This window comes from Nothobranchius furzeri, chromosome 18 (assembly GCF_043380555.1).
Source record: "Nothobranchius furzeri strain GRZ-AD chromosome 18, NfurGRZ-RIMD1, whole genome shotgun sequence".
In the NCBI taxonomy this organism is placed as follows: Eukaryota; Metazoa; Chordata; class Actinopteri; order Cyprinodontiformes; family Nothobranchiidae; genus Nothobranchius; species Nothobranchius furzeri.
This window is the reverse complement of record NC_091758.1, coordinates 30,707,998-30,728,305: the sequence shown is the minus strand read 5'-3', so window position 1 is coordinate 30,728,305 and position 20,308 is coordinate 30,707,998. Positions and strand designations below refer to the sequence as shown.

The 20,308-nt window shown below is 42.4% G+C and overlaps 1 protein-coding gene across 1 annotated transcript in view; it reads left to right on the top strand.

The window, feature by feature from the left end:
• The window catches only part of ltk (leukocyte receptor tyrosine kinase), a 66,376-nt gene that overhangs the window by 17,477 nt on the left and 28,591 nt on the right, over positions 1 to 20,308 (top strand). Inside the window, exons 2-15 of the mRNA XM_015969994.3 lie at positions 4,970 to 5,059; positions 5,754 to 5,903; positions 6,051 to 6,267; positions 8,232 to 8,371; positions 8,505 to 8,648; positions 11,065 to 11,214; positions 11,462 to 11,562; positions 13,567 to 13,727; positions 15,296 to 15,390; positions 16,153 to 16,221; positions 16,291 to 16,465; positions 17,138 to 17,288; positions 17,374 to 17,502; positions 17,618 to 17,774. Of these exons, the coding sequence (XP_015825480.3) occupies positions 4,970 to 5,059; positions 5,754 to 5,903; positions 6,051 to 6,267; positions 8,232 to 8,371; positions 8,505 to 8,648; positions 11,065 to 11,214; positions 11,462 to 11,562; positions 13,567 to 13,727; positions 15,296 to 15,390; positions 16,153 to 16,221; positions 16,291 to 16,465; positions 17,138 to 17,288; positions 17,374 to 17,502; positions 17,618 to 17,774 (1,929 nt within the window). The remainder of the gene's footprint in view (positions 1 to 4,969; positions 5,060 to 5,753; positions 5,904 to 6,050; positions 6,268 to 8,231; positions 8,372 to 8,504; positions 8,649 to 11,064; positions 11,215 to 11,461; positions 11,563 to 13,566; positions 13,728 to 15,295; positions 15,391 to 16,152; positions 16,222 to 16,290; positions 16,466 to 17,137; positions 17,289 to 17,373; positions 17,503 to 17,617; positions 17,775 to 20,308) is intronic.

Below are 20,308 nucleotides of genomic sequence, written 5' to 3'. Positions count from 1 at the left end.
GAACAAGCTAATGTTAGCATTAGCAACTGCGAAACATGGCAGAACTCCTCCAGGCTTGTGTTATTTGTGGAGAAAAAGCATCAATATTGCAGAAGAAATGGAGGCAGTGGAAGACTTGCATTGCTGTTAGCCAATCAGAGGCAAGATGTTCGATTATCATTAATAATTAAACTCCAAATCCTGCCAATTTCCTCACCCCATTCCTCAGGCTAACTTCTACTTCCTGAAACAGGAGCGCCAGAGCTTTTCTTCCACAGAGAATGGCTCACATGCATTCCTACTGAAAACCACTGCAGATGTTTTCAATAAAATAAGTGAATGAAAGCTTTAATACAGTTGAATTTGGTGACACTTTACTAAAGTTTACTTACCTATAATAATATTACCATTATTGTTAACTATTAAGTGTCCTTAAGGTTAAAACAAAGGGCCAGGGGGGTTGTCCGCTTAGTAATGCGTCACATAATATGGTTAAGCAGCTGTTTATTATACTTTATTAATAGCTTAACTAATAGTTTATTAATGCTTAATAATGCACTAAGTAACAATAATAAAGGGACCTTTATTTGAAAACAATAGTTTTTATCTATAAGGATTTTTTGGCCTGATACAGAAATTAGTTTGCTGACCTGAGTCGTAAGGCAACAAAAGGACTGAACGGGTTTTCATTTAGTAATTTCACATTTGAGATGTCTGTGATGTTGTCTGAGAAAACAAGCAACATGAACTGAATTTTCACTTTTCTTATTCCATCCGTGGAAACTGACCTGTTGAGAACATTCGTGCTTTCTATCAGAAGTGTGAAATGATGAAATATGACATTTTTTGAGCTTGGAAGAAGTGGATGATGATTATTCTGCCAGAGAAACACCAAAAGATGAGAAAATATGGGCGGCAGTGGCAGAGGGGTCAAGTGCCTGCCCCGTAACCAAAGGGCAGCTGTGGCACTACCTGTGTGTCAATCTGTGAATGACTTGGGGGGTTGTAAAACTCCAGGGGCTATGTCAAATACAGGCTATTTACCATTCTCCATCATTATAACAGCAACATGATAGTCAGACTTTATTATTTTAGTAAAAGAGGAACATTTTCTTCAAAATATACATAAAAAGAAGAAAAGTTTGGGACTTTTTTAGCAGAATTATGTATTTTCCTGTAAAGCAGATGTGATTAATTAAAATTGGAAACTGATGCACAAAAACCTCCTGGCGAAACGCTAAGGTGCAGATAGTTGCATGAATTTCCAGAAAGCGTTATAAACACACCAAGCTGTCTCTCCTGAAGCCTCTGAAAGGTCGGCGAGAGACGAGAAAGTGGGACAACAGCTGAGAAAACCACCAGCCTAAATTTAAACTAGAACCAGTAGCAGCTTTCAGCCTCCACAGTTGGAAGTGTCTGTCCTCAAAGATGAGCCAAAGACTTCCTTTAGCTCTCAGCAGAGCTCCGTTTGAAAAGCCTGTGGAGGACAGTGACAGACTCTCTGGATCAAAGACACCGGCGGTGCTGTTGATGAGTCTTTCCATAAAAGAGAATACATGAGTTCTTTCTGATCTTTTCTGCCCTTTCTGCTTGTATTAAACCCAAACTGGACATGTCCAAAGAGAAAGAAGTTAGAGGAAGTTTGACATCTAAATTTCTCCCAAACTATTATCCTGATACTAATAACCTGCTGACGTTTCTTTCTGCAGGCTATATTCCCTTATTTTTTTTTAGACTTTTAAAATTTATCCGGTTTCCGGCACCAATCTGTCCAAGGAGGCCTTTATTCCATAATTTTCAACAAGATGCTTGACTGCCATTTGGCCTCGGGACCTGTCACCTCCTTATCGTTAGCATCACTAACTGATATTGATAAACAGTCTTTTTAATAACTCATTTTGTCCTGCTTGACCTGGTTGACCCTGCCCTGCAGGCACAAGGAAACAGTGAAGCTTCTGTTGGGAGACTAAGATGGCTCCTCTCTCTCCCTCTGTTTACTGGTCATGCTAGTTAGCATGTTGAATGTCACGTGTAAAGCCCCCACTCTTCTTAGTATGTTGCGTACATCTGGCAATTTTTTTGAAGTTGCTTATTTTGGACTCATTATTTAGATTTTTGGGTTTTTAAAGGACAAAAAATATCCAAATAAAAGTCCAAAAAGGCTGCGATAGAGACGGGTATCTTGTTTAGTGTTTTTCTTCATACTTCTTTTCAACAACAGGAGCAACATAAAAAAAAGCTGCATCAACAGAATCTACCTGATTCATTCGACTCCCCTCCCTCCCCATCGATCCAGAAATTCAGCGGCGTTTCCGGTAACAATGCTGTAATTTAAAGAGACAATGTGTAGTTTTTACCGTCAATCGCTACAAACATCCAGCTAAATGTTGTTGAAAATAAATTAATTATGCCCAGTTGTTAATATATTGGAGCTTCATAACATATAACCACAAAAAAAAATGGGAGCATGTATAAGTCTCTGGGCGACGCCATATTAGATGCCATGTTTTCTTCTACGGGAGCCCATGAGGACCAAATGAATTTACTGATTTGTAACAAGCAGTTACAAAACTTTCACCGTTCAGAAACGTTGTTGTACCTCTTCACTCGTTGTCAGTGAGGAAAGGGAATAGGATGTGCTTGTCATTTAGCTGGAAGTTGCTCCCAGGGATTTTTGACCCTAATGGCCATCCGTTGGTAAGGTCTTAAGCCTAGTTTATGCTTCTGCATCAGTACGGAGACACGCAACGCCATTATCTGTCCTTGCTAGCCTGTTGGTGAGCCCTCACAAGGACGGATGGAGTCGAACCCACTTTTGTCATGTTCTGTGTCCTTGCAGTCAGTCAAAAAAACTTTAACCAAAAGGAAAGTCAACGAAAGAACAAACAGAGCAAGAGCGACAAGCTAATACACTTTTTCAGGGAACGCCTTGGGATTCCCCTGGAAGAGCTGGCCCAAGTGGCTGGGGAGAGGGAAGTCTGGGCCTCTCGACTTACGCCGGTTTCTCACTGGAAGCCTCAGCAGTGCAAAACGGCAGCGGAACAGTTTACTCGAGAACTTCAAAGTGGTCCTTTTCACACTGGAATAGTCTTGGCAGCGGCACGGCTTCCTCGTTGTGCTCTTCACTTTGTGATCACACTATCCCTCGAGACTTCAGGTCACGGTTTATGCATTCCGCCATTAAACTAAAAAGGAAGAAATCATGTTTGATATTGCTGTTTCATGTCATATATGATCTTGCTCCTCCCCACTGCCAGGGTTAAAGCCATGAAAAAAAAACGCTGCACTTCTGGAGCAATCCTGTGAGTAAATAAGCCATTGGGTCACACGTAAATCTCATAGATATGAAACTGCATCGCTGCAGTAATTGTTATTTTTCTATTTACCGTGATTTTACACTGAAACCGTGTGTAGTTTCCTGTCTAGCCCTATGTTTACTGCGGAAATTGAAGCATCCCAAAAGCAGCACGTGGCAAGAATAGAACCCGATCCAATCTAGCTGCGTGGCGCGGCGTGCCGCTTCTGGGATGTGCCTGGAAATTGCTGCATCACTGCTGGTTTGAAACGGTCCATGGACAAAAAAGGAATCCAACTGAAGCAGTGACGTTCAGCGCTGCTGATGCTTCCAGTGTGACACCGGGGTTAGGCTGCTGCCCTCGCGACCCGACTCCGAATAAGCGGAAGAAAATGGATCAATGGATAACACTGTTTAAAAAAGCACCAAGTATTTAAATTGGATGAAATACACAGAATGAACACACAAAAGATTTTTACATCCAGTTTTTTACTTTTTTTTTTTCTCGCATAAAATCCATTTCAGTGGCCCTTGGGGACATTTTATTTTGGGCCCCTGTCTTTCCCTGTTTTCCACTCATGGTTAAATCTTTGTGTGTTTTCCAGAGGTGTGGACTCGAGTCCCATGACTTGGTCTCGAGTGATTATTTTAATGACTTCTGACTTGACGTGATAAAGACTTACGACTTGACTCGGACTTGAACGCCAATGACTTGCGACTTGAATCGACTTGCATCTGTTGACTTGATGATGACTTGAGCACATTTGATATTTTAGCACAAAAGTGGCACGACATGGACAAAAATCGTGAATCATTCTTGGTTCTGGGTTTGATCTTGTACTGCTACAAGCAGCACTTTGTTTATAATCAGTTTCAGTTGCACTTTCTGCATGTTTGAGCAAATAAATTAAGCTTTATTTCTGGAATTTATTTATTATCATTGTCATTAAATTGAAGTTGGACAGATGACTTGATTAGGACTTGAAAATTCAAAGTTAAGGACTTGGACTTGACTTGGACTTCCACTAGCCTGGCCTGCCAGAATCGTCCTCTGTTTAATTCTGCACAGAGAACGAGTCTGGTAACTCACAGGCAGAGAGGCACTTAAGGGGCGAGACTAGGCAGCTCAAAAATGACCAATCAGAAAAAAGACGGAAATCCCGACTGTACCGCACGACGCGGTAGATTTCTAGTCGTAGTAAAAAAAATTGCGTCTGGCAACGGCGCAATCTTTTATTTTTTTAGAAGAAATGCTTTTAGTGCTTCTACTTGTGGTTTTAAAGACATTTGAGTCATTTAGAACAGAGGAAAGAGTCGCAGCGAACTCCACTTCAGTCACCATGTTAATGACAAACTCGGCGTTGTGGTGTGTGATGAACAATACGCTGATTGGCTCGGTTAGAATTCTCACAGGGTGCGGTTGTTTGAATAGGAGAGTTCCCAGACCCTTTCTCTGTGCAGAATTAAACAGAGGAGAAGTCTGGCAGGCCAGGCTAGACTTCCACATCACTGACTCTGAACTCGACTTGGACTTGGTTGTCTTTGACTTGGACTTAACTCGAGACTTGACTGGAAAGATTTGTGACTTGCAAAACAGTGACTTGGTCACATCTCTGGTGTTTCGTGCATCATTCATGTTGTGTAACTGAAATTAAATCAAACCTTAAGAAGAATTTTGTGTCTTTCTGTTTTCAGTGAGCAACGCCTGGCAAACGCTTTCTGACAGAATCCAGGAGGAAAACTTCACAGCCCTGCTCCTGTCCCACCTGGAAGACACCAGCCAGAGTAAGAGTTTTGTCATCTATTACATGGAAATCTTTTCCATCCACTAAGAGAGATTGTGAACCCTGAAGCAGCGCTGACACCGCAGAAACCGTTTGGCAGAGAAAACAAGTTTTTTTTATCAAACAAAAGTTATTTTTAGATGTTTTAAACTAATGAAAGTGGGTTTCGATGACATAACTGCCTCTTATCTCAAGTTTATACCCAGCGGGTTTCCTCTGGAGCAATGCCACCTCGGCTCCTCTTCAGTAATCAGAAAATGACTCGAATGCTTCTCTTCTCATCCTCTTAATAACCCCCCCATTTGCAAGCCTGTGTGAGTGAAATATTAATACGTTCAAATAACAAAGCATCCGCTCACACCTTCATAAGGATAAACACAGAACGAGACCACTTTGTTTTGAGTTTTTCATAAGTAAAACTAAAACTGTCATTTAGCTAAACTTTTATGGATTTTTTATGTAAGGTAAGACATTTTTAAAGTTTAATCTATTAGAAAATCTCACCATGTGTCTTGTTTCAGTGCCTAATCTCTCTTATTTTGGCAAAAATGCACTAAAATCCCCCCTGTGGGATTTCAGTGCATTAGTGTGGCCCCAGAGCCACAGGTTGTAGACCTCTGAGCTAACTTTTGCGTTTAAAATGGATTTCCTGTGATTTGAAGAAGAAAGTTCACTTTTTATGTTATATGTTCCAGTTATCTCTTGTGATTTTGAGTTGCCGTGCCATTGGACTCTATCACATAATGACTCCCAGAGCGAGTGGTCAGTGGCGTCTCCACAGGACTCCAAGGACACGAAGGCTGGAGCAATGCCGGTGACTGACCATTCTGTGGGAAGACCTGAAGGTGTGAACTAATGGTAGTTTATGCTTGAGCTAGCATCGGTCTCAACACGTCGTTTAAATAAAAATACATTTCAGATTTTTATTCATGCATGAAAAAGCAGCAATCATCATGTGGGTGTGTTATAGTATCTCTGTTTCTTACCCTCAGGCCACTTTCTTCTCCTGAACCCATCACCTGCTGGGAAATGTGAGCACCAAATAATCAGCCCAGTCTTGCCCAGAAGCAACAGGGAGTGCACCTTGCAGGTGGCTCTGTATGAGGCCGGTCCAACAGCGGGAGACCTCACGGTTCAGATCAAGCCAGTTATGTCAGAGTTAGCTTTCCACTCTGAGGTTCCTACCCGCAGGAATCAAGATGACCACAGGTCAGAAAACACCTTCTTATGGACCTGTTCTGCAATATTTTTATTTATACATATTTGATTTGTCACTTATTAGGAAGCAAAAGTCAGAAGGATTCCGGTGTCATAAATAAAATTTCTACCTGTTTAGCTGCTTTGGAGTCGAGCTGGGGTTTACTTTTGAAGTTGGAGGTGCAGTTGATCTTAAAACCATTTTAAATATGCAACTTTTTCATGTTTTTAAATCTTTTTCTTGAGCCAGTATGTGCTAAAATGACCCTTTACAGGGTTAATGAAATGTCACTCAGTCCCCTACCACACTTTGTGACCAGAATATTGCACTTGCAACTTCAGAATGTCCGGCTGCCCACTGTGAACTTCCTGCATGTTTTCTGCATGTTTTAGATCATGAACACAGCTGATTTGTTTCATTTAGTGATCAATCACTCCTGTAGACACTAATGAAGGCTGGGGAGACATTCCAGCTGTTAGATTAAGGTGTCAAAAAGACGAACGCACAGCAAGGTGATAGGTTTCACTTTATTTGTGATAAAGTGATAGGTTTAAACACAGAGAACTAATACCAGACACTAGGGGGTGCTAAAGTGTGCCTCTCAGTTTCAACCTTTTTTCCTCAGGCTCTTGTCCTACAGGCACAGAATCTGCTCATTGTAAAACACGAACAGCAGCTACTGTCATTCTTTACCTGCTTTAGCACCTTTTCTGCCATATTCCTAATGTAACGCACCAACATAACCGAATAACAATTTAGTATGCTAGCTAATGTATCATCGATTGTGGTAAAAAACAAGATGGTCTTTAGCATCCTTGGTTTATTCTTCACTTCAAAATGAACTCCTAAGCATTTCCCAACAAGAATAGAACCAGATTCTAAAAAGAACATAAAACAACTCCTTAAATGTGTTTATCAAACAGAACGGAACGTTCCACCCATTACACTAGGCAGCCCAGCTCTGGCTTTGCTTCCTGTTCAGCTGCTCCAAGCTGAGATCATGTGATTCATGCACAAAGAGGGAGGTGGGACAGTCAGAGGGCAGTTTGATGGATCAGGATCAGGATCCAATGGAACATTAAAAAAGATTGATGAGGTTTTTCAAGGATTTTACATTTTAGAGACGATTAAATGATTAAATTTTTAAAACAAAACATTTAATTTATTTTAATGCCATCGGAATTTTGAAGACGATTTCAAGCTATATGGCAAAAAAAAAGAACCTTTAAATACTAAAAAGGAAAGTCAACAAAAGAACAGACAGAGCAAGGGCGAAAAGCGAACACATTTTTTTAGTTTCACAGTAAAATAAAGATGGGAATTGTGGGCAGAAATTTTCTATTGATCCAATGCTGAAGTCCAGCCATCTTTAGAAAAGCTAAAAGCATTTTAGGCTGCAGATGTAAGCCGGAGATTTGTTTAAATGTAATTGGTGAGGACAGCGGAGGGATGGATGGGAATGTGCAGTCAGTTGCTTTGTTAGCATCAGTCCAGTAATGGCTCCTGCAATTTCATTAGGAGGCACACACACACACACACACACACACACACACACACACACACACACACACACACACACACACACACACACAAAGCAGGGTTTCCATTTATTAAGCCTACCATTCATACAACCTGGGGACGTGACTTCCAGATACACTCCTGTATGACGAAGCCGGTAGTGCAGCGCTGCGTGTGTCATCTCGTCGCAGTTCCGGGATCAGTTTTATTGTAGACCAGGGGCTAAACGGGCTGAGAGCTGTCATGGGAAGGGGACACGTGAAAACATCCACTTCTGCAGGCATGATGAAATTAAATCCAACACACTTTAAGCTGTAAGTCATACAAAATAATATAAAAATATGAAACTAGAGGCAAGAAGAAGGACAAAAACACCAATAATAACCATAAGGTTTCTTATTGAATTAAAGGTCAAACGTAACCTAAAGAAACTTTTTGCTGCCATTTGTTGGTCCAGGGTGGAGTGGGAGGTTCTGAACGCTGTGATTGGTCAGATGGAGGAACCGTTTCAGGTGATCCTGCTCTACACTTCCTGTTTGGGTCAAGGTGAAGGCATCGTGGCTTTAGACTCTCTGGACTTCATTGACTGTAAAGCAGGTGAGACAGACTTGGGTCACTGGTTATTTATTTATTGAGACTTTCATTGCTTCACCTTTCCAATTCGCCATGTCACATCAAACAAATCCCTTTAGAATAGTTAAACTTAACGTTTATCCTTGTGTGGCCGCAGAGGCCGACGATGGCGCCGTTGACCAGGACGTTGAGTGTGATAAATTGTTCCGCTGTGAAAGCACGAATGACTGCATCGATCAGAACCGAGTGTGTGACTTCCACACGGACTGTCCTTTTGGAGAGGACGAAGGCCTAATCTGTGGTAAAATCCTATTTTTGTTTAGTTATAGGAAATTCTGTGATTCTAAATCATTCTGAGTTCGGATGAATGAGTCACATATTGTTTTTGTTTATACTGACTTGTTCAAGAGGATGTTTAAACTCTAAAACCTTCCTAAATTTTGTTGTTCTGCTGAAGCATCTTTGTGTGATTAGGAACTGGACCCCAACCACTCAAATCTAAAATGGTGTTTCAATCAAAGCCTTTCACTCCCGCTCTCTACTTCACGCTCTGAAATATACAACAAGTCTTCTTTATGAAAACATCAATCATCCTGTGCTATAAAACACTTCAGCACACCAAGAATCAAAAGGCATTCCTTCGGGAGGCAATGAAGTCAATGTAGTCTGAGATATTTAAGCCCCCTTCAGACAGGCCATGAAAAACGGAAATGTTCCGGAATCTGTCCGTAAGACCTTTCTGTCTGAATACAAACATCCGGATAACGTGCTCCGGAATTTATCCGGACGAAGCCCCTAGTAACAGGTCCGGACTTGTTACGGACAGGGTGGCTGCTTCAGACTGGGGAGGTAAAGTTCCGGACAAGAGGGGGGGGAGGAGGAGGGGACCGGGGGACGCTATGCGCACCTAGATAGCCCGCTGCTGTAGCATGCGGCGAACCACGGCAGCTCGCCTCCTACGGTACCGTCTGGACGCGCGACGGAGCGCTTCACACCGCTTCACACCGCTTCAGTGATTCCTTTAACCATTGAGCTTCATCATCCAGGTCTCTTATGTGTCTTCGTGTGCGCAGAATTATGCTTAAGCGCCTCGTGATTTTTATCTTGAGAGGCGCTATAGAAATTATATTTTCTTCTTCTTCTTCTTAACATAAGTCCGATTCCCCCCCACCCCACCCCACCCCCCGCCGCCGTCAGACATCTGGAACTCTTCCCTGCTGTGTGAACGCAGCCAAAAGGACAAGTTCCGGTACAAAAGTGGTGTGTCTGAAAACACAGTTCCGGTTAAAAACCGGATTGAATTGTCCACAAATGTTCCAGAATGTCTGTCTGAAAAGGGCTTTAGAGTCCTTTGTCCTGAGGGGGGAGGAGCTTGGCCTCCATGGTGAAGAAATGTTTTAAGAGGCCCTACAAATTCAATGCTCGTCATGGGAGACCTCATTAAAACTCAGTTTGGTATGCTGGTGTTACCTTTTGTTACCTTTTATCTACCCACATAAATGCTCATTTGGTCTCAATTACTGCAGAACAGGGACCCTCTGCAAATCAGCTATTTGGTCCCCCACACCTAAATTAGAGTACAGGTGTGGAAAGTTTAGATTTGATAGATTTTTTTGCAAATGCACACACAACATCTTGCAGCAGCTTCTTGAAGAGACTCAAACCTGGAAAAGGATTATTAAAAAGTATTTTAGACTTTGATGCTTTGATCAACCTCTGATAGAAAGATCCAGCAACCAAATTTCCTCTTTGTGCAAAATGTACAAGGAGTTACATTTAGGAAAACAGCAGAAATAGCCACAGTTGACATATATATATAGCAATTTTTTATTTTGGTTTTAATGGTTGCCAATCTTAAATTTACCTGAGTTCTAAAAATGATATATTTCCCCCCATAATTATAACCATTACAAAGGGATAAAATTACTAAACCATTTGTCATGGCTGCTTTAGTTTACATTATATTCCTATTTAATTTGTTTATAGTGACATTTGTATTCACCAGTTGGTGATAATTGGGATTGCACGTTTTTCTAACAGCTTGTTTTGTGGCTCTGAAGCTGAAAGGTTTAGCCTACCTGTTGGGATTTAATATTTTTAATTACTTTTATGTAATTATGTTTATATTTTAACTATCATGCCATACCACACGTCTGATTTTGTGACAAAACATAAAAATTGTGTTTTTAACATAGCACATGTCATACACAGGCACTTCGATTCAAGTAAACACGTTCCTCAGCAGACATGAATGCACTGGTGGCGAACAGAGACACATCCAAGATGGCGACTGGCCACTATGGTAGCTACAATAAGCAGTGCCAGTCCATGGGGTATCCACATGATATCTGTGTGAACTGCTGTTAACGCTAACGTGAGCTAATGCAAGCTTGAGCTACTGCTAACATCCTTGCTGGACGACAGGAAAACAACAAAGAACAGTGTTGGCGCACCACTCACGTTCTAGGATGTACTGGGAATATCCAGATTTCAATGGATGCCAGATGGATTCAAACCTTCCCGTCCTTTTCTTTGTTCATCTGCAAATAACGTAGGACTTTATTTTGGGGTTGTGTTTGGAAATTTATCAGGGCTCCTTGGCCATTTTGAGCCTTAACTAAATCTCTATTAATTAGTTTAGAGTTCTGGAGCGAATCAGCCATGTAGAAGTTGGATTTCTTGTACCTGTGGCCTATAACAGCCGTCTTCCCTCCCAGACGCTCTTCCTTTTGGCTCATACTGCTCCTTTGAGTTGGATTCATGTGGCTGGTCTGGATCCAAGCTGCACTCGGGCTGGAGGAGAGTCGCTGGGGACCAGCTCCTGGAGAAAGACGACAATCAGGGCATAACTCTTCAGCACACACCAGGTTGGTGTGTTTGTGTGATTTACTGATTGGTTTAATGTTCGGTTTCCTTTCCTCACTGCAGTTCAGAAATATCGCAAAATAATAATAAACCCAAATTTATTGTTGGAAATGGGGAAAGATGTCATGGACTGAATACATTTTAATATAAAACAGTTTGTGAGAAAACAGTTCGGTCTTTTATTCTTTTTGTTTGTTGGAATTTTGTGTTTCATTCCTTTGGATTGTTGTGTTTGTTGTGCATCCCTAGGGCACTTTTTGTTCCTGCAAGTTAGAGAATCTAATTCACTCCAGGAGGCCTCCATTCAGAGCTCATCTTTCCCTCCTCCAGTCTCTACCACTGCTTGTCAGGTTGGTTAATTTCAGTAGTTAATAAATGAATTCAGATTAATTATTTTGTCATTCAGGAGCATTTAAGAGAAAATGTGAGCTAACATTAACCGTTCGTCAGTTTTTTGTCCGAGCTTTGAGGCTATTCATTCTTGTCTGAGGGAAGAAGGGTGAATAACCTTGATGGGTGGATTTGGGAGTTCCACCGTTATCTTCTTGTTTCTGGTTCTGCATCTGCTTTACAGCATCAAGGCTGCTACGCAAGCTTGGCTTGCAGGGTCAGGGTAATCAACAGGTGAGGAAGGATCTCTCTAGATCTGCTAGGGGCCAGTGGCTTTGGCTGAAGAGAAGAACACTAGCTGGGCCCAAGGGTTGACTGGGACCAAAATTCGACCCTGGGATCTCCACAACTTCAGCTCGCTGTGCACATATGCGCTGACAGCGAGCTGCGCTGAGCAGTGTCCAGCTCAGATGTTCAGATGGAAATCTTTTCTTGGGTGATTTAGCTACATCTGCGATGTGCGTAGAATAAAATGTCAGTTCGTCTGCATGCGTCGGGGTAATTCTTTCTATTCTTTCTCCGTCAAAATAAACAGTCAAATATGGGAACTATCCAGTCAACACAAGCCCTGCTTTTGACTGTTCTGTTTTCTTGTGAAAATTGTTGGAAAGAGATCAAATTTAACTTGATTAACACCAGAGCCAGTGCGCCGTCATCTCCGTGACAGTAAATGAGGGGAAAACAAATTGATCGGATCTGGCACGTCTTTTAACACATTGGTCAGGATTGACGCACTTTGTTTTCATTTAGTTGGTTAAAAAAAAGTCGGGCTCGGGTCGGGCCAGAGAATCCTGAAAACCTTTTCGGGCCGGGTCGGGCTGGGGCTCCACCCCCCTCGGGCCGGGCCGGACACGGGCTCAGATTTTAGGCCCGTGCAAGGCTCTAATCTAGTCCTTCGAAACACACTGGTAAAGTGAGACTGCATATCTGACCACACTTAGCAGAGCCCTCTTGTCGCCAAAGAAGTTGCCGAACCAGACCTCCAGTAAAATGGATGTTTTCACAGAGAACAGCTTTTGTCAGCCTCCTCATGAAACAAAAGACTTTAATTGAAGCTGTCTGTGTTCATAGCCTATGTGAGGTCAGAGGTCAAATACTGTTGTTACTACATCTCCCCAACGACTTTAACCCTCCCACTGTCTTTATGGGTGACCCCGCAAGGAAAGTTGACCATTGAGCAGGATTGATGGTTTATCCCTTGAGGTCCACGTGGCAGGGGTGAGGTGGTGCTCACTCCTCACCCCTGCCACATGGACCCAAGGGATAAACCATCAACTCTGCTCAATGGTCAACTTTCCTCGCGGGGTCACACCCATTAGGACAGTGGGAGGGTTAATGGTAAAGATGGGAAAGGTGTAGGTGCCCATTCACTTTTGTCTTCATCACATTGGTGCTTTGGTTATTTGCCTGACACCAATCAACAAATTTCCCAACCTCACTGCTGCACAAATACTCATTATTGTTGGACATCAAATCGACAACAGCAGTGTCATCTGCAAACTTCACCATGATTTCCAGAACATGTTGAAGACAGGCCCTTTGTAGGACTGCATGGTTAGGGGTGCTAAGCATCCAGAGAACAACATAAATTTCAATGTGAACCTGATTTCCGTGGGGGGAGGGGGGGGGGGAGGGGGGGGGGAGGGGGGGGGGTCCTCTGATCATTTTTAGGGGTACTGGTATTCAGTTCAGGGATTTTTCTGAACCCACAACAATGGGCTAGAAATGCATAGGGTCAGAGAACAATGCACCCTGGGTCTTTACAAGTCTATAGGAGTCCTATGTAAAGACATATAGGACAGTGTCCTGTCCCCAGCCTTGCCTTTTATGGTCATACCTGATAATTACAAAATCACATTAAAAGGTAGCTTTCACTGGTCCAATGCTTCTTGTTTCAGCTTTGCTAGAAATTTAGCAGAAATGTCCAAATCAAATTCTTACTTCTTGACTTTGTCTTTGTCCAGATGCGTTTCTCTCTCTACTTACATGGATTTTTTAATGGCTCCCTGCAAGTTGCCATAGACGAAAATGGAACCAAGGCGGCTCCATTGGTGTGGGAGAGACAAGGTCAATGGATGGACGACTGGGAGGAAGTCGTACTTGATCTGTCCAGCCTTCATCACGGGTATTTAAGAAGAAGTATAAATAAATGTTTTTTATAAAGGTAGGATCTGATTTCCTGAAAAAGCCATTTCAGCAAGTTGTTTTTACCATAGAAATGCCACACTGCACAAGCTAGAATACTAAATTGTTATTTGTTACATAGGAGAGTTACGTTAGGAATAAGGGCAGAAAAGGTGCTAACAATGGGTCAAACGTAAAGCTGAACCCTCAGCAATAAGCATTATGTGTTCCAGTATTCAACTGTGTATATTTACAAAGTGAGGCAATAGAGCAGCTCAGCCACCAAACACCTGGGAAAATCCCCACAGGTCAAAACCTCCTGAACCCTACCCCAAACCTCCTCCACTCCCTCTCCCCTCAAATTCCCACTCGCATGTGCACCCATGCATTGCCAAGGCAGTTAACTGACCGACAGCTCTGCCAGCCGACAGAGGGCAAAATGTTTGTAAACAAGAACAGAATCAGACTCTAAAAAGAACTAATCCTTAAATGAAAGGAACATTCCTTCCATTATTGTCATGACTCAAGGTAAGTGTCTAACCCAAGACATGCAGAATTAAACTCGACGAGCTGGTTGACTAAAAGAAAAGTTCTTTATTCAAAAACAGGAACAGTTTTTGGGAGCAGTACAGCTCTTGTCCATATAGCGCTCGGGGTGAACGAGGGAGGCGGGAAAGCCGAGTTGAGTGCTGGGCAGAAGGTGAGTGATCCGGGATGGGTGAGGTAGCAGAGAGGGACCAGACAAGAACAACGGAGGAGGATGAGATGTGGTGCATGTAGTAATCCAGAGTCCAAACAGCGAGGGTGAGGCAGGTTGTGTGAGGATCCTGAGGGAAGGCAAACAGACACCAGACATAAGGGGTAATCCAAAAACCTAATCCACAAATCAGTTTGAGTTCAAAATCTAAGTTTTCCAAAGTGAGGCAAAGCGAATAAATAAGTACAAGTACAAGTACAAGTAGCTGGGGCTACCTTAACTGGTGCAATCATCCGGCGTAGTGAGGTGTCTCCATCCTCCTTTTTATACCCGAGTTCTTGATTGGGAATCTTCTGCAGCTGCAGCCCCCTCCGCTCCTCACCTGTGGGAAATCAGCTCAATAACAGTTAGATTGGAGATGGTGTCACTCACCTCGGCTCGGGAACATGACAATTATTCTAGGGAGCCTAGCTCTGACTTTGCTTCCTGTTCAAAAGCTCCAAGCTGAGAACATATCATTCGTGCACATACAGGGGTGTGTGTAGAGTGGAGAGAGACGATCAGAGGCCAGTTCAATGGATGGATCATGATCCAGTCATTAAGAATGGGAGGTTCACCATGATTGGAAGAGGTTTTTCACGGATTGTACGTTTCAGACGATTATGATTATTCATTTTTCTTTTACGCAAGATGCTTATTATTGGTAGCCATGGGCTTATGAAGAGTGCTTCAAGCAACATTCCAAAAAATGGTCCAGAAAATCATCTACTGCACCTTCAAGTATAATAAAGAGTCTGGTTTTACTTTAAAGTTCTGAAACTTGGTCAATTCTAACAACATGATGGTTGAATAATATCATGTTATCGCTCCAGGTTTCATGTTACCGTGAAAGCTGCATGGGGAAGAGGCTCCAGAGCTGATCTTGCTCTCGATAACATTGCAGTTGGAGCTGCTTGCTTCAACACAGGTAACACTCATTAGATTAACCTTTTGATCACATAAAGCCAAAATAAATAAAGTACTCGGATCCTCCACTTGTTCTGTCAGTAGTTCCATGCCTTGTTTTTACGATTGATTCAGACTTCAGGCTAACCGCTGCTAAATGACCATCTGCGAGTCCTGCGCCGCAGTATGACAATACTGTCTGTGTGCGCCAGCATTCCTGTGTTTGTGTTGTTTCACTTTGGGTTTTAATTCTCACAGAACAGCAAGGAGCCCTTCACCGGCCCTCTTTAACAGTTGATGAACAGATGTGAGCGATCTGTTTTTGTCTGAGCATGATTTATTCGGGGTGCAGTTAAAAGCTTCCAGGGCGACACAGCAGTATTTGGCTGTGGGTTGGCGTCTCTTTGGAAAGACTGGAATGTTTTTTCAACTGAAACCGGGAATTTATTTAGGATCCCTAAATCATCTTCACCAACAAATATCTCATCCTTGACGTGTCATGACCTAAACGAAAGTCTTCACTTTCTTTTGGGACCTGACTCTGTCCTGGCATCTGGAGCTTGTCATAACGAAGAAACAAGCTAAGACCAAACTGGTTTGAGGGAATGTTTGACAGAAAGCATCACACAAACGGACACATTCCTGTGTTAGCATGCAGATTCAAGGACAGGAAGAGACGTTTTTCTGTTTGCTTCCTTAAAATCACATAAAGATGGAGAATTTTAACAGTATTTTTTGTTGTTGTTTTGTTTTGTTTTTACTCTACATTCCTGCATTTCCTAAGATCTGAATTCTCTGCAACAAATGGACAATCTGGATTTCTTGAGCCCCCTTCCAGAGCCTTCAATCACAGGTTGTGACTCCCCAGACACATTCATCAGGTCTTCAAAAAGCATTGTTTAACATGCCTGCTAATTTCTAGAGGTTTCGCTGATGACGTGGTGGTTTAACTCGTGTGGCGCGAGTGGTCCCCGTGGTCCAACCCAGGCCCAGTGTGACAGTACCTACAGGAACAAAAATGTCAGCGTTACCGTGGAGATGGAAGGCCCCTTCAAAGGAGCCCAGATATGGGTAGTGCCTGCCACCAATCGATACCTGTAAGTAAATGATAAATGACCCGCACTTGTATAGCACCTTTCAGATTCAGAGGACTCGAAAGCTCTTTACACCACAGCATATCATTCATCCATTCACACACACATTCACTCACTGATTGTGATGAGCTACATTGTAGCCACAGCTGCCTTGGGGTGCACTGGCAGAGGCGAAGAAGAGATTTAAGATGGAAATGTTTAATTATTATTTATTGCATTGTTGGAAAACTTTGTTTATCCAGTGAAACCAAAGACCCTCGTTTCTGTAACCAAGTTTGTGAATCACTTGTAGATTTAGCCAGAAAAGTAATAAAACCACATATCTGGCCTCGTAATTCACCTCTATTGTGTTTTGGGTAATGCTTTGAAAAGTTAAGTAATTATTAAAGAGTAAATAAAATAATACATTTTAGAAGATGTAAAGAATTTGGAAATAACTGAAATGTTGTCTAATACTCAACAGGTTTAAAGGGAGACTAGGCAGTTCTGGCTTGCTTTTAGCACCCTCTAGTGTTCGTTTTGTAGAACCGAAAGCAAAATCTCCAAAATACTTCTCAGAACGTGTTGAAGACTGACTTTTACAATTTGCTCAGGTGACATAAAATGTCCTGTGCAGCTTTAGTCAATTTCTCTTAACAAAGCTTAACTTCCTCCTGTTGTGATTTTGTGTTCCAGGATCTCAGCATATGGAGCAGCAGGAGGAAAAGGAGCCAAAAACCACAACAAACGCAACCACGGGGTGTTTATATCAGCCATATTTCCTCTGGAAAAACAAGAAAAACTTTACATCTTGGTTGGTCATCAGGGAGAGGATGCGTGCCCTGGGGTGAGTAGGCCAAGCGTGAGTCCAGACCCGAGGAATGTCCCATGAGGGTGTTGTTGTGATAAGTTGTTTGTTTTTTCTGCACCAGAGGAATCCGCTTACCCAGAAAATATGCCTGGGAGAGTCATCAGTGATAGAAGACAGCCCCAGGAGTGAGACCAGTGCAGAGTGGGCAGGTGGTGGAGGCGGCGGAGGAGGCGCCACTTACATCTTCAAGGTGGCAGAAGACAATCTATCTAGATTATTACAAATTTATTGAATACACAGAAAATGTATTCAATGATAATGCTTATTTTTCTGTGCACAGTTTAATATTTGTTTTATTTTGTCAGATGAAGGATGGCGACCTGGTTCCTTTGCTGATTGCAGCTGGTGGAGGAGGAAATGCCTACCTGGAGGATCCAGAGTCCAGTCTGGACCACATGCCTCTGGAGCAGTTTGAAAACAGTACTACAGCTCCTGGTACCAACGGTCAAACTGGTGCTGCAGGTACTGTAACATCAATAGTTTTCCAAAATGGGTACCAACAAAAATGGCTGCTCTCTCTTACGAAGTTATCCAAAAACAAGGTCAAGATAGAGGGCTTGGAGAAATCAGGAGTAACAAGACCAGGTGAACATCACAGAAGACCTCTGAAGCTTTCAAAATGCTTGCTGACTTTCAGGACTTCCGCTCTGGAGTCAAAACTTCGGTTGGCCTAGAAATCTGTGCAGCAGTTGAGGGCACAAAAAGTTAAGCCGCTGTAACACAATTATATAATTTCTGCATGGTTTGATTGGCTCGTCCTCACACAAACCTGACTCCAGTCTGAATTTACTTCCTGAGAAACCACAACCCTTCTGATATGCTGCTGTTACAAAAAGCAACTAAAAATATATTCCATATAAGGAAAACAAAGTTAGAGTTTGGTTTTTACATCTGATAAAGTCACTGATGTCGTTGATGATATGTCTGAGTTTCAGATTGCTGGGTAAATAACCAGTCGGATGTGGGAAACTTCAAGAGCATCATTAATTAAATAAGTCTGCTTTGTATTTTCTTGAAACCTTTAGTTCCAATTAGACCCAGCTGACCTGCAGCTCGTTGGTACAGTCCACAATTTAAAATTTGAAGCCTGGATGTGACATTGTGATCTGAGTTGGTGTCTCTATGATAAAGCTGGGATTTTTTATGTTTGTAGCCTATAAACAGACACATTTTCCTCTGTTTATCTGCAGTTTGATTTGTGTCTTTTTCTGTTGGAAGCTCTTCTGTGGAGTCAGTCTCAGGGACACAGAGATCCCTCTTTAGGAAATCCTGCCTTTCAGGACTTCAGTATGCCCTAATAAAATGAGTGGAAGCTGATATTTCCAGATTGGCAGACTAACTTGACGAGAATCACTCTTTCACTGATTGCTGCCCAATCAGAGTCCCCAGCTGGGACTGACCAGGAGCACCAGCAGAGCCAGACAAACGGTGAACTTCAGCAGTGTTCTGGCTATCTGACTCTTCACTCTTTGTCCAGGTCACTTAGAATCTTTAAAAGAAAATAACTAAAATAAAAATAAATGAATTAGAATTAATTTGGTAAAAACCAGGGATGTTTGATGTACAGTCTGTGCATGACATGTAAAAGGTGTGTCATGAAAGCAGAAATTCAGTTTTTCTCTCAGAGGTGTCAGAAGCTCCACCTAGCAGTGGAAAAATGTATTGCACCTTTAAGCTCCACCCCCTGCTTCTGTGATACAGCTAGAAGCAACGTCTCTCAAACATTCGGTTCATGAGCTTTTCTTTACTTTTGTCTGTCTTTGAATAGAAGCAGGCAGTGGTGGAATCTGTACTTTTTGTTGCTGTGAAGCCAGTTGGAGCTGCTCTGTCTTTGTAGCTTTCCATCCATTTTCTGAACCCGCTTTGTCCACGCAGGGTCGCAGGGGGGCTGGTGCCCATCTCCAGCAGTCAAAGGGCAAGTGGGCGGGGTACACCCTGGACAGAGAGCCAGTCCATCACAGGGCATCTTTGCAGCTTTGCTATTAGCTAATGCTGAGTGGTAGTTAATTTAAACTGCACAGGGTTCTTTTGGTTGGGGGTGGGCTTATCAAAATAAAACTGACATATTTCCTACATTATATCACAAAACAGCGTCAGACTGTCATCTTTGCAGATTTTTACAGAATTGTTCCAGTTCAGCAATTTTCTTGGGATGTCTGGAGTGAATTGCTTTCTTGAGGTTATGCCACAGCATCTCAATCGCGCACAGGTCAGGAGTCTAACTGGGTTAGAGTTAACCTAAGTAGTCCTTCAGAATGACTTGATAAACTTGGGAATTCAGTTTTCCTTTGATGATAGCAATCTGTCCAGGCCCTGATGAAGCAAAGCAGCCCCAAACCATGATGTGCCTACCACCATACTTCACAGTAAGGATGAGGTTTTGATGTTGGTGTGCTGTGCCTCTTTTTCTCCACATAAAGTGTTATGTGGTTCTTCCAAACAACTCAACTTGGGTTAAATCTGTCCACAGAATATTTAGCCATTGCATCAGTGGAACAGGTGCTCTTGTGCAAACTTTAAACATGCAGCAATGTTTTTCTTTTTGACAGCTGTGGCTCCTTCCGTGGTATCCTCCCATGAACTCCATTTTTGTTTAGCATTTTACGTAGCGTAGCTTCGCCAACAGGAATGTTAGCATGTGCCAGAGATTTCTTAAGTTTTTAGCTGACACTCTAGGATTATTCTTCACTTCACTGAGCATTTAGCCAGTTTTATTGCAACTGTATGTGAATACATAGTCTGGCCACAACTCATAGACAGAGCTTAGTTGTGGGGCGGGATCTACGGTTGTCTTTCAAACTGTCTCCACGTGCTATTGGACGACAAACAATGTGACATACTCACTGGCCACTAGGGGCTGCATGACTTAATTTTTTTAAAGTCGACAGTCAAGTAATGAAAATCTAGTCGACTTTGACTAATCATTGATGACGTCATACACCTGAAGCAGCTAAAACTGATGATGGGTGACCAAGCGTTTTTTTCCGACGCAAGTC